Consider the following 11,533-nt stretch of genomic DNA (forward strand, 5'->3'; position numbering starts at 1 on the left):
ATTTGAGGGGGGAAAAATATTTTTCTCCTTCTCTGTCAGTTTGCTCCAACGAACAAAACGAATAAGAAACGAATAAGAACAGAAAACGAAACGAACGTTCGTACGAACGAACGCTACCGAATTTCGGAAATGGAAATTCGGATTCGTTTGCATTCGTTATGTCTGTAATTCGGAATTCGCATACATCCGAATGTCCGAATTTCTGAAAATTCGTCCGAATTTCGATTCGGAACGAAACGAATCGCACATGTCTAGAAATCACCATTATAAGTCAGTGGAGACAGCCACTGTGCTATACATAACAGTATTTGTATTCACTTTTGAAATTAAAGACTTGTATTGCAGCAAAGTTTAGTATTATATAATTATTACTAGTACAAATACGTAATTAATTAAAAAAAACAACAAAATACATTAAACATTTATGTGAACATAAAAAAAAAATTCAGTCAATCTAAAATAAACGAAAAAAAAATCAGCTTATTTTTCAAAACATTGTGAAAATCTATCCTGCTGTAAAGTATTGTACAAATTAAGATCAAAAGAAAGGGAAATTTGTAAATTGAAAAAAAAATTAATGACACATAGACATCTTTTTTATAGATCACATGTGTTTTCAAAAGTATAAAGTAATAGTGGTTCAAAAATGAAATTATCTTGTAGCACAGTCAGCTACTTTTTACACAAAACACCTGAATTTAAAAGTCATTATCTAAGGGTTGATGCGTGAAGGAGTTAAGCCCCTACTCTTGTGTTTTAGACTCGCCTCTGCTTTATAAATCTAAATAAATTTCATCAAATTCAATTAAAAAAGTTGTCAATGACCCCTATGCCACCCACACAAGCCATTCACATGGCCACAAGGACAGGGCTGAAAAAATGTGTCTCACAGATGCTCCTTGCAATAAATGTTAGGGCCATAGCTCGACACCCCTTTACTCTGTTTTGTCCAACATGGTCGTGTGAAAAGCCTATGGGGTCACCTTAGAGTGTCACTAAACTCAGGAGTTACAAGTACCTTAACTATTAACAGAAATGTATCTTATTTGTGTATCACTTGGTTGTAGATCCTCAAATCATCTCTGAATTGGTGCTGACACTGTCCTTCCTTCTAGAGGGTACTTTTACCTGCAACTTTTTAAAGTTGGTGGTAGGGTCCCTTTTAATGTTTCTTGGTTCATAGTCATCCAGTATCTTCATTTAATTGTCACTTATATAGCAAATCGTCACAAAATGCCACTTTGTAAATACATTGACATTCAGCAGACTTCAAAGTCTGCTTCTTGCCCATAAGACCATGACATAGCAGCTTAAAATGCCTGGGTCGCTCAAGGATGGTGTACACCAGTGCCCCTGTGTAGGTATCTTGTGTAGTGAATAATGAAGACCATTATTTATATAGAAGCTTAATTCTGAGCCTGATGAAGGGGTACCCTTGAGGCCCCGTAAGCGATTGTTACTGAATGGCAATGTGTCAATAAATGGATACTTGCTGAATAACTTTTGGTGTGCTGGTGTCATTTACTTGATACCACTGCAATGATGTCACCCGGGTGCGGTCGCACCCCCTTTATGACGCCACTGCTAATTTGTATTGAGATTGTAGTCCATCGCAGAAGTGAGCTTGGAGCAGTGAATACTTTACAACACACACAGGGACCATGAGGAACAAAGTAGCCCCCCTCCAGAAGGTAGGAAAGTGTCAGCACCAATTCAGAGATGATTTGAGGATCTACAGCCGAGTGATACACAAATAAGATACATTTCTGTTTATAGTTAAGGTGCTTGAATGCATGTTTAAGATGTAACTCCTGAGTTTAGTGTCACTGTAAAAACCTAGCCGAGAGTTAAAATATTATTTCTCCCAAAAGAGAAAAGAAAATTAAGATGAAACTGTGTAGGTCAATCACTAACATAAAAGAAAACTTTAAACATATGTCTCTTGGCATGGCAAGTCCAAGGCCACAAATTTGAAATACAGTGATCTTTGACATTTTTATATGCTTCTAGAGCATTTTACTTTCTAAAACCAAACTGTTGGATTTTGAACATGTATTCATAATTAATAAAAGGGTATCGAAAATAAAATATAAGCAAAGGTTTTCTAGATTCCTTTTCAAATGTAAGAGAATAAGAAAACAGTAAACGTAACAAAGAGAGGGCGTTTTTTTCCATTTGTTAGAAAATTCTATCAACCAAAAACATTTTTATTTACAGTGAACACTGATCAAAAAATTCTACTTTGTGTGATGTCAGCTCTTTTTTTTTTTTTTTGCTCGTACATGACAAACACAAATAAAACAAAATAAGAAAATCTAAGCAGGATAACAAAACAAATAATTGTTAGAATGGAATGTTTTCTCTATAAAAAAAAAGTTATTTTACTGTACAAGAATATAGGATAATTGGTATTTACATCTATCTAAATATCTAAATATAATATAATCCAAATTTGGTGATGTTTGCAAAACTTTGTAAATATTTCATAAGGTCCCAGAAATAGGTAACATTTCATATATCCTGCCTATGAACAAACTTAGTCCTGCATATTTTCTGAAATAAAATAATATGGAGATAACTAAGCCCTAATATAAACAAAAATGAATAAAATGATTAGCAGGTTTCAGTGGGTTCTTTAAATGAAAAAAAATTAAATTAAGGCTTATTAAAAAAAAAAGTAATTGTACCAATAAGATGTCAAGGATTTCTGCATTATAATACACATATTTTGTTAATGCTAGTTGTATTTCAGTTGTTATAGCATGTTACAGTTTACTGAATTTGCTCAATATAGTGTGGCATTGTAAATCCCAGCCTGAGCAGTTTGTATTGTTATCAAGCAAAACACTAGTGCCTTTTTTTTTTTTTACGACTATAATTAAATTACAGGTATTTTTAGTGGTATAGCACAAATATATTATAGATTACCTGTTTTACAATTTTCCAGAGTAAGCGCCCAGCTGGGATCGGGCATACTATTGACCACACTACATACTCAACTGCAGCACCACGCCCTCTCTTAAGTTCTACAAATAACTTATTGCTTTTGGTCTAACCATTTCTATATAGGCACTAAGACAGAACTAATAGTTATACGGCAACTGAAATATTGAGTGTTCATGTTTAACATTTCTTTTAGGTAGAGTTACAAATTCCAAAAACATGAAACCTCAATGCTTTCCATGGTTTCAAATGAATACGCCTGTAGTAGAGGAAGATATGTTCAACTGCTAACACAGCTTGTTTTATCAATATTAAATAAAACCTATGCAACATAAAACTGAACAACCAGTTCAGCTAAAGTTATCCTGAATTTATATAATACGGCAAAAGCATTATAGCATCCACAGGATTACAATCATGGCCAATGCTCACTCCAGGGCAACCTTTCATATACAGCTCTAAGTCATACTGAGGAGCTCAATAGGGACTGAGCAACCCCCCCAAAAATTCAATAAGATGGGACAGAAATGTGGGCTTCAGTGCTTCATTGTATTTGCGTTCAACTCAGCAGAGTCAACTTGGGCTCTTTTGTGTACCTATAAAATTCTAAGCAAATTGCCTTGCATTCATAATTGTTTCAGTGAACCTATTTTCAGCTACAATTCAATGCAATTTCATAAGATTTTTCATAAAATTGATTTAAAAACAATTTCTACATCTTGGTAAAATGAACAGTGACATTTATGACAACGCCACATTAAAAGCTGTTAAAACTATGTGAAATCACAATATTAAAAAAAAAACTGTCACCTTCATCTCAAACTGTTTTGAAAAAAAAAATATGAAGGGACCTATATTAATAATAATAATAAAAAAAAATGTATCCTGCGGAACATTTACCAATTTGCTTTAAACTGTCCCTTTTTATGAGATGAAAGGCCATGTGGCATCGTATGATTACTAAATCATTCCTGAGATTCTGAAAAATTAAAATAAAAAATAAACAAGAATATGATCCTGCTACTCTTCTGTGAGCGATCCATCTGACGCAGAGATGTCTTTGGTTGCATCTTCATAAAATCTCATTTTTTATTTATTAGGCTGCAGAGAAGTTAGATCTTATGGAGTCTTCTCGAAGTTGTCTGTGTTTGCCGATGTTGCAGTCATCATGAGGGTTTCGCCTTTCAATAGTTATTCTGTATTTCTTCCTGTATTTAAAAAAAAAAAGTTACAATACAAATATCAACCTTTTCCTATGAGGAACATGCTCATAAAGATGGAATTTATTGATGCACTTTATACCAATATGCCTTCTCATTCAGAAGATGTATCTGTCTAAATAATGCTGCAGTATTGTTCTTCAGTATCCTAATTTGCTTATCTGTTATTGTTAAAATGTTTGTTGATTTTTTTACCCCCGTTCTTTTTGAATAAAGTAAATATATGAAAACAAAAAAAAAACAAATATATGTGATTTTATGAAAAAGGTTGAAAATGAGAAATTACTTAACTGTCCCCTATTACTTCTGTCTTGAAGTGACTCTGTCACCATAGTTCAAAGATGAAACCTGTACTCTAGGCTCAACAACTTTAATTAAAATATATTCCTCAATGTGTACCGGACGTCTTTGCAAATTTGCCTTTATTACATTAAAAGTAGCAGTGACATGATAACTGTTCTGCACGCAGCCTGTGCAGAGAGCAGAGTTATAGACGGATACAAGGCCAGTCACCCTGCAGCAGTGACCGGTCTTTATTTAGGCTTTTTTTTAAAAGGTTTTTAAGCTATTTCAAATGCTGATTAAATAATTTACAGTGGATGCTGCTCCTTAATATTAAATGTTTGTTTCCTGCGGAATCAGTTGGTCCCCTGAGAGAAGATGCTGACTTCTCTCACAATCTGAAGGTGTCCAGTAGCACCATCAGCTCAACTCAGACAAGTGTGACCCTGGTACACCTTCAGTTTGGAGAAGTCCGGTCAGAAATGGTCTTCATGGAAGACATGCGGCTAAAAATTCACACCTCCGACATGGAAATAAGGCCAAGTGACATGCCCAAGTGATGTAGTGAGGGATATATTTAAATGCAGTTATGTCTTCATTAAAAGAAAACATTAAATGCATTTTCCAGGCAAATAAAATACAGAACTGAATCTGTCTCGATGTCAGGCTTGTAATCCAGTGCACAGAAGTATTTCAACTGAGAGACAGAGGATCACCACTGGGAGGCAATCAGGTTCTGCTGCAATGCACATGTACTCATAGTGAACATTTTAGGACACACCTGAAAAAGTAGAATGCCATTAAAAGTCCCGTGCCTAGGAAGGCGCCGACCACGATTCCAGTCACTGCTGATTCTCCTAAGCCACCTGCTTAAAGGTACAAGCGGAAAAATATTAGTGTTATTTTCAAAGAACATGAGATGAAATAGGAAACAAACACAATAACAGTGCAGACTGTATGTATTTAAAGGGGTAGCCATATAGGAGCTGCCACTGCTAACTTCTGCTAACTTCTCTTTGAAGTGTTCCTAGGTATCTGATACATAATATGTGTTGAAATTACCACTTGTCGTTTCCATTGGGAGCCCATGCAACAGGATGACAACACAACAGCAAAAAGTTTCCCAGCACACTCACCAGCCAGCCTTCAAAAAAACCTGTCTAACTACTACAGTTAACAACAGAGGTCTTAGTTGCACGTCTTCTGTAGAATGTGTGAAAGCCGCACTGCGTCGTAAAGGCCCCTCTATTAAGTGTGGTCCTAAGTCTAACCTCTGAGAGCCTCCATTTTGGAGCATATATAGCAAAGGATGAATTGGGCGCAGGTTCGCCAAGAGGCAGCCCAACCTCCTTAAAGGCACAGCGACACCCAAGAAACCCTGTACATCACGACGGCAGCTGAAGCCTCCAGTGTGTCCCTTTACCAAATACAACAAGCAAAGCAAATGGCAAATGCACTCATCATTTCATAACCTACTGACAACACAAATTTTAGTGCCAGATTTGAACATTTCTATTACGACTGATATAGAAGAGCTGATGTGATACTTAAAAAAGGTAGTTGTCCCAATGACCAAAATGAGGAGATTTTGGAAAGTTTAAAAAACACAATTATAAAATTAAAATCTTATACTGTAATCTTTCCTTTAAATGGGGCTTTCACTGGATAAAAAGGCCAAACTGTATTTGTCAGAGTACAATTAGGCCAGGTCACAGGAAAAATTAATGAACAATGTCAAGGCAATAGCAGGTGCAAATTGTTTTTCCATCCTGCAAAGAGCTGTTAAATTTTTAATTATAGGTAATTGAGGATGCAGCGGTGTACAAATGGGTGTGAAATTTTCTGCATCCTATTTTGTAGGGAACCGTCAGCAGGGCCAAAAAATAGCACTGATTTTGGCATGTAGGAGGATTGTTATCAGGCCTCTATGGCTTTGTAAAGGTTCTTGGCAGTCATAAAGAATGAAAAGACTGAAGGGTGGCTGACCATGTCAGTCCAGGATATCCATCTTGGTCCTCAAAGGTCCCACTGCTGCAGGCTTTGTACACCACCTCTGATGGTAAGGATAGAGTCACACAAGGGCTTTTTAGCAATATAGTCTGTGCATTCTGCAGTGTTTTGTTTATAGCAGCAACTAACATAAACCAGCCCGTAAAGTAAACTTGATGCCCTGTCTTCCGACTTCTGCCTTTTCTGATTTGCATACCCGCTGCAGGTTAGTCACTTACAAAGTAATGAAGCAAGGGCATCAGAATAACATCCAGTTATATGTAAAGCAAACCTATGCATTGCCCACATTCAGCAGCCCATACTACTCAACCACCACACACACCATCTGCATTGGCATCAGAATAACAGCCAGTTATATTTAAAGCAAACCTATGCATTGCTCACACTCAGCAGCCCATACTACCCAACCACCACACACACCATTTAGCCGCTGTGAATTAAAGGGTAATTCCGCTTTCCCAGGCGGATTTGGGAAAAAGGAATTACCCCCATCAATCTGCTCCCTCTTCCCGCTGCTCTTACCACTGAAGGAACGCTGCTTCCCCTCCATGGCTGTGTACAACCTGTCCCCCCAAACATAGCATCTCAGCCCTGCATGTATTTCAAATTATGCTCACCAATGCTGAGCATTCATTGGTCAGGGTTGCAAGGTTGTGTACAGAAACAAAGGGGGGAAGGAGCGTTTGTTCAAAGGTAAGAGGAGTGGGAGATGGGAGAGGGGGCAGATTGGTGGTGGTAATTTCCTTTTCCAAAAATTCACCTTGGAAAGTGGAATTACCCTTTAAAAAAATACCATACATTTCCGACTATGGTAGGTGGAGCATGTAACTCACTCTCTTTACGCTCATGTGACCAGGCTCATGCTTGGTGATTGGTCCAGCACTGTCACATTAGGTCAGAGAGACAGTCTTCAGTTCTGTGTAAGCACTGACTTGAGTAACTCAACTCTTACACAGCGCTTCTTTTCCTCACTCAGGAAAAAGAAGAACAAGTGGCGCTGATTTAGACAACAGCATTTGCACTACATTAACAAAAAAAATTGACAAAACAGAATTCCATGACAGGTTCCATGATGAGATATGTGGCAGAGCTAGAGAGCGACCAAGGTGGGTCCTCAGATAACAGTGATTTGCTTTGCTGTCCTGACTTCAAATTTGGCAAACAATCATTTTTATAGATACATTTTTGGACAGGATAGGTCCATAGCAGATAATGCTGGGCTTTCCAGCTAGTAAGTCCAGCACTGTCTGTACCCTACAAGCAGTCTATGTAAATGTCTAATCCAGATCTGTCTTTGCTAAAAGAGTGGGGAGGGTACATGTCCAGGGCCGGCCTTTGGGCGGTTCGAGCTGTGTGATCGCACAGGGCGCAGTTAAACAAGGGTGCCAGGCGCCCGACACAGCTCATCCTCGAGGAGGCTACAGCCTGCGGCCTATCTCCTCCTCACCGCTCAGCCATCCGACATGACAGCGCTCCCTCCTACGCCCCCCCCCCCCCCCCCAATGACCGCCCCCCGCGCCCCCCTGGGGGGGGGGAAGCCGCAGCTTTCAGGATGGCCGAGAGGTGAGGAGAGAGGAGCCGCTGTCATCCTTTCAGTTTCAGTGCGTGGCCGAGCGGAGGATCTGTATATATCAGTGACATTTACCGATCCTCTGTGTGAAGGATAAACACTGGAGTGATCGTCTGATCACTCCAGTGTTTGTAAATAACTGGGGACAAATAGTACTATGTGTCCCCAGTTATGAATGAACAGGATGTGATTTACATCACTTCCTGTTCATTCATGAATTTCTGAATGGGGAGTAGAACTCACTATAGAAGCTTTTCCCCATTCAGACACTGATGATAGTAAATGATTTACTATCATCAGTGTCTGAATGAATGGGAAGCCTCTGTACTGAGTGTTTTCCATTCATTTAGAAACATATACACCAAGATAGCGGCACCTATATCGGCGTGTGAAGTCACCTGACGCCACTCATGCATTGTGTCTAGGTTTTGTGTTCTGTTTTTTATTTTTACTTTTCTAGATACACTTACTTGAAAAAAGGGACTGCATGACACCCTGACACTTTATTTCTATAGACTCTATTTTAGTTTGATATTTATTGTTTAACACTTGTTTGCCTACAGTTGTTTTATTTAATAAGAATACTTATATTGTGCCTACAAGTTGAATAGCTTTGAATAAAAGTTTTATTTTTATCATACTTTTTAATATGTTTAATTGCAGCTTAACAAAATGGGAGTCTTTAAATGGTGCGGATATTGGAAAAAATGGGTGTGGTTACCGAGGGGTGTGGTCACTAAGGGGCACTGTAAAGCTTTCTCGCACAGGGCACCTAAAGGCCTAAGGCAGGCCCTGTATATGTCCCTCCCCAAAATCATCGAGGAGTATGTGCAACCTGATCTCTAATGTTATTTGGCTCCAGATAACAAATTTAGATAATTTAGCTTCCGGAAAGCAGCTATTCTACTAGGAGCTTGCTATTACAGAAATTTTCAAATACATTATATGTTCTCCCACATTTTAGAATGTACATGGCACGCATGGGGTATGGTGAAGCATACAATATAAATATGTGGCATATGGCTAGAAACCCCTTTCATTCAGTACTCTTGTTATTTATAATGATTTACATCTACACCATCCATTTATATTTATAATGATTTACATCTAAACCATTAATACTCCCATGCAGAGTTTATTCCATGAACAACTTACATGTTTTACACGGAGGCATCTGTTCAAATACTTTATTTTCTTCAAGTCTTATTCTACCAGATCCCCACAGAAGCTTCACATTTGGCCGGAGTTCAAAGTTTCCTTGAATTCCATAGTAGTCTGCAATCACCTAAGTGGAATAATAAAAGGTAACAACTTAATAGGATAGTTTAACATTTCTACCACAAGCACGAAAAAACGTTAAAGGGAACTGTACCTATAGTCCTTATTTAATTTTTTTTTAAACAACTCCACCCCCCTTTCCTGAGTACAGTTACTGTACATACTAGTTCTAGTTACATACTTGCCTTTCTCCTCCCTTCATCTCTCCCCATTCCAACGCCCCCCATCCACTGGATTCTCTTCTTAGTGGCCATGCACACTGCAGCCCTATTCTTTCCTATTGGAGAGCCATAGTTATGGCAGCTTCCAGCGGTCTAGCGGAATATAGTTCCCCCATATAAATGAATGAGGCCACATGTGCACTAAGAAGATGACCCAGTAGGGATGTTTTTGGAGGAAATGCTGAGGACAGAGGGCAGATAGGTATGTAACAGGTGGGCCGCACTTAGCGGGGTGGAGAGATTCATTAAAGGAGAACTTGTACTAAAGATACAGTCATCCTTTAAAGCAAATCTAAACCCAAGAACACAGATTTAATATATTGCAGGCTATCAGTCCCTTTTATTTGTTTCGTTTATTATTAGCTAGTGATTCTCCCGGAATCACACTTCCTGTGACTGTGACTAGGCCCACAAAACCTATGGAGAATCAAGGCTGTCATCCTAGGATTGGACGTATGTGAGGACTAAAGAACACCTCCACCTCTTCATAACATAAGGAGAATGTGTTCTGTAGTTCATAGAGGTAATCCTAAGCAGGGCTGATAAGAATGTTTGAGATAACAGTGCAGAAGTGTAGAGGGCTGCACTGGATTTTTATCAGGATCAATGAGTATTTTTTGCACTTATAAAAAAGATATAACAAAACATAAAATACATTTAAAAAAATAAATTAAAATGATTTTTTTTTATATAAAAACGTGTATTTAACAATAGACCAAATAAGAGAAGTTATTTTAGGATTTACATATTTGTTAAAAAAATCCATTCGTCAGTGTTAGAGTTTACATTTTAAATTCCACTCCCATAAAAAAACAACATTTCTTTGGGGAGGAATATGGAAGGGTTAGAACCTCCATCTGGTTTTTTTATTTGTGGTCTGTGTCCAGAGAGATCTCTCATTCTCCAGGGAGGAGATCCCACTGGGAGATAAAATGTTATGGGTGATGTACCTTAGCAATGTGCACACACAAATTACATTTTCTTTCATTTTGGATGTATCCTAACAAAGACTGATCAATATATAATCAATTCATATAATGTCCTGAAAACCAAATCCAGCTATATTACAAATGGCTACTAATCAGGTTTAGTAAGTTTGTACTGTGAAGATCAATGCTGAAACATGATTGGTTGCTAGACTAATAGCGTCACTAACAGCCCAAGTGTATCCGAAAAGATGAACCCAGAGATTATCCTGAGCTTTGTAAAGAATGAGACACAGAATGGGGGTCTAAACAGCTACTTGGACCCATCTTTCCAGAGGTTTACCATAGAATCCGACACAAAGAAATGAGCACAGCTTAAAAATTATTCTTTATCAACTCCACTATACCGAGCCCTGTCTGATATGTTAGTATGGGCAAGCTCTTAGTAGGCCCTAAGAATCCTAATATCATCTAATTACTGCTCTCAGTTTTGGCAGTAAATGTCCCCCGTGTACCATTTTCTAACATATTACCCCTTAGTTCCTAAACTAGGCAAATATAAATGTAATTTATATTGGCCGGGCCAAAAAAATACTCTCTAATATTTTATCGGAGCGTCTTTAGCTTTGATTACAGCACACATTCGCCTCGTGGCATTGTTTCAATAAGATTATACAATGTCACAGCATTTATCTCCATCCAGCGTTGCATTCGTTTTTCACCAAGATCTGGTAGTGATGATGGGAGAGTTGGAGCACTGCGTAAAGTCTTCTCCAGCAAATCCCAAAGATTCTCAATGGGGTTAAGGTCTGGAGTCTGTGGTGGCCAATCCATGTGTGACAATGATGTCTCATAAACCTAGAACGTCAAAAACAAGATGTCTTGCTGCACTCCTAACCAGAGTAACCCCAAGCTGGGTGGGTGCTTGTAGTGACCACGGAAGGCACCGTGTGAATCACAGAATAAAGGAATAATGTCACCAGCACACCAGTTTTTGTTAGTCAATGATCCATTTTAATGGCACATTGCCATCCAATACACAAGCGCTTTCGGGGCCGCAGGGGGTCCCCTTCATCAGGCTCA

General features: G+C 38.4%; 1 protein-coding gene and 1 long non-coding RNA gene across 3 annotated transcripts in view; one reads left to right on the top strand and one right to left on the bottom strand.

Moving 5' to 3' along the window:
• Positions 1–474: 474 nt before the first annotated feature.
• LOC108798860 overlaps positions 475–11,533 on the top strand; it is a 15,782-nt gene continuing 4,723 nt past the window's right edge. The window contains exons 1-2 of the long non-coding RNA XR_001941982.1: positions 475–726; positions 10,683–10,687. This is a non-coding gene — a long non-coding RNA (uncharacterized LOC108798860). The remainder of the gene's footprint in view (positions 727–10,682; positions 10,688–11,533) is intronic.
• The window catches only part of NPR3 (natriuretic peptide receptor 3), a 93,354-nt gene continuing 85,629 nt past the window's right edge, over positions 3,809–11,533 (bottom strand). The window contains exons 6-8 of one of the 2 annotated variants that reach the window (XM_018570350.1): positions 9,181–9,310; positions 5,227–5,311; positions 3,809–4,151 (exon numbers count right to left, since the gene is read on the bottom strand). In XM_018570350.1, the coding sequence (XP_018425852.1) occupies positions 4,040–4,151; positions 5,227–5,311; positions 9,181–9,310 (327 nt within the window). In that variant the 3' untranslated portion in view covers positions 3,809–4,039. Of the gene's footprint in view, positions 4,152–5,226; positions 5,315–9,180; positions 9,311–11,533 lie in introns of both variants that reach the window. The other variant, XM_018570342.1, reaches the window with a different exon arrangement.

This window comes from Nanorana parkeri, unplaced genomic scaffold, assembly GCF_000935625.1.
Source record: "Nanorana parkeri isolate BGI_ZX_2015 unplaced genomic scaffold, ASM93562v1 scaffold38, whole genome shotgun sequence".
NCBI lineage: Eukaryota > Metazoa > Chordata > Amphibia > Anura > Dicroglossidae > Nanorana > Nanorana parkeri.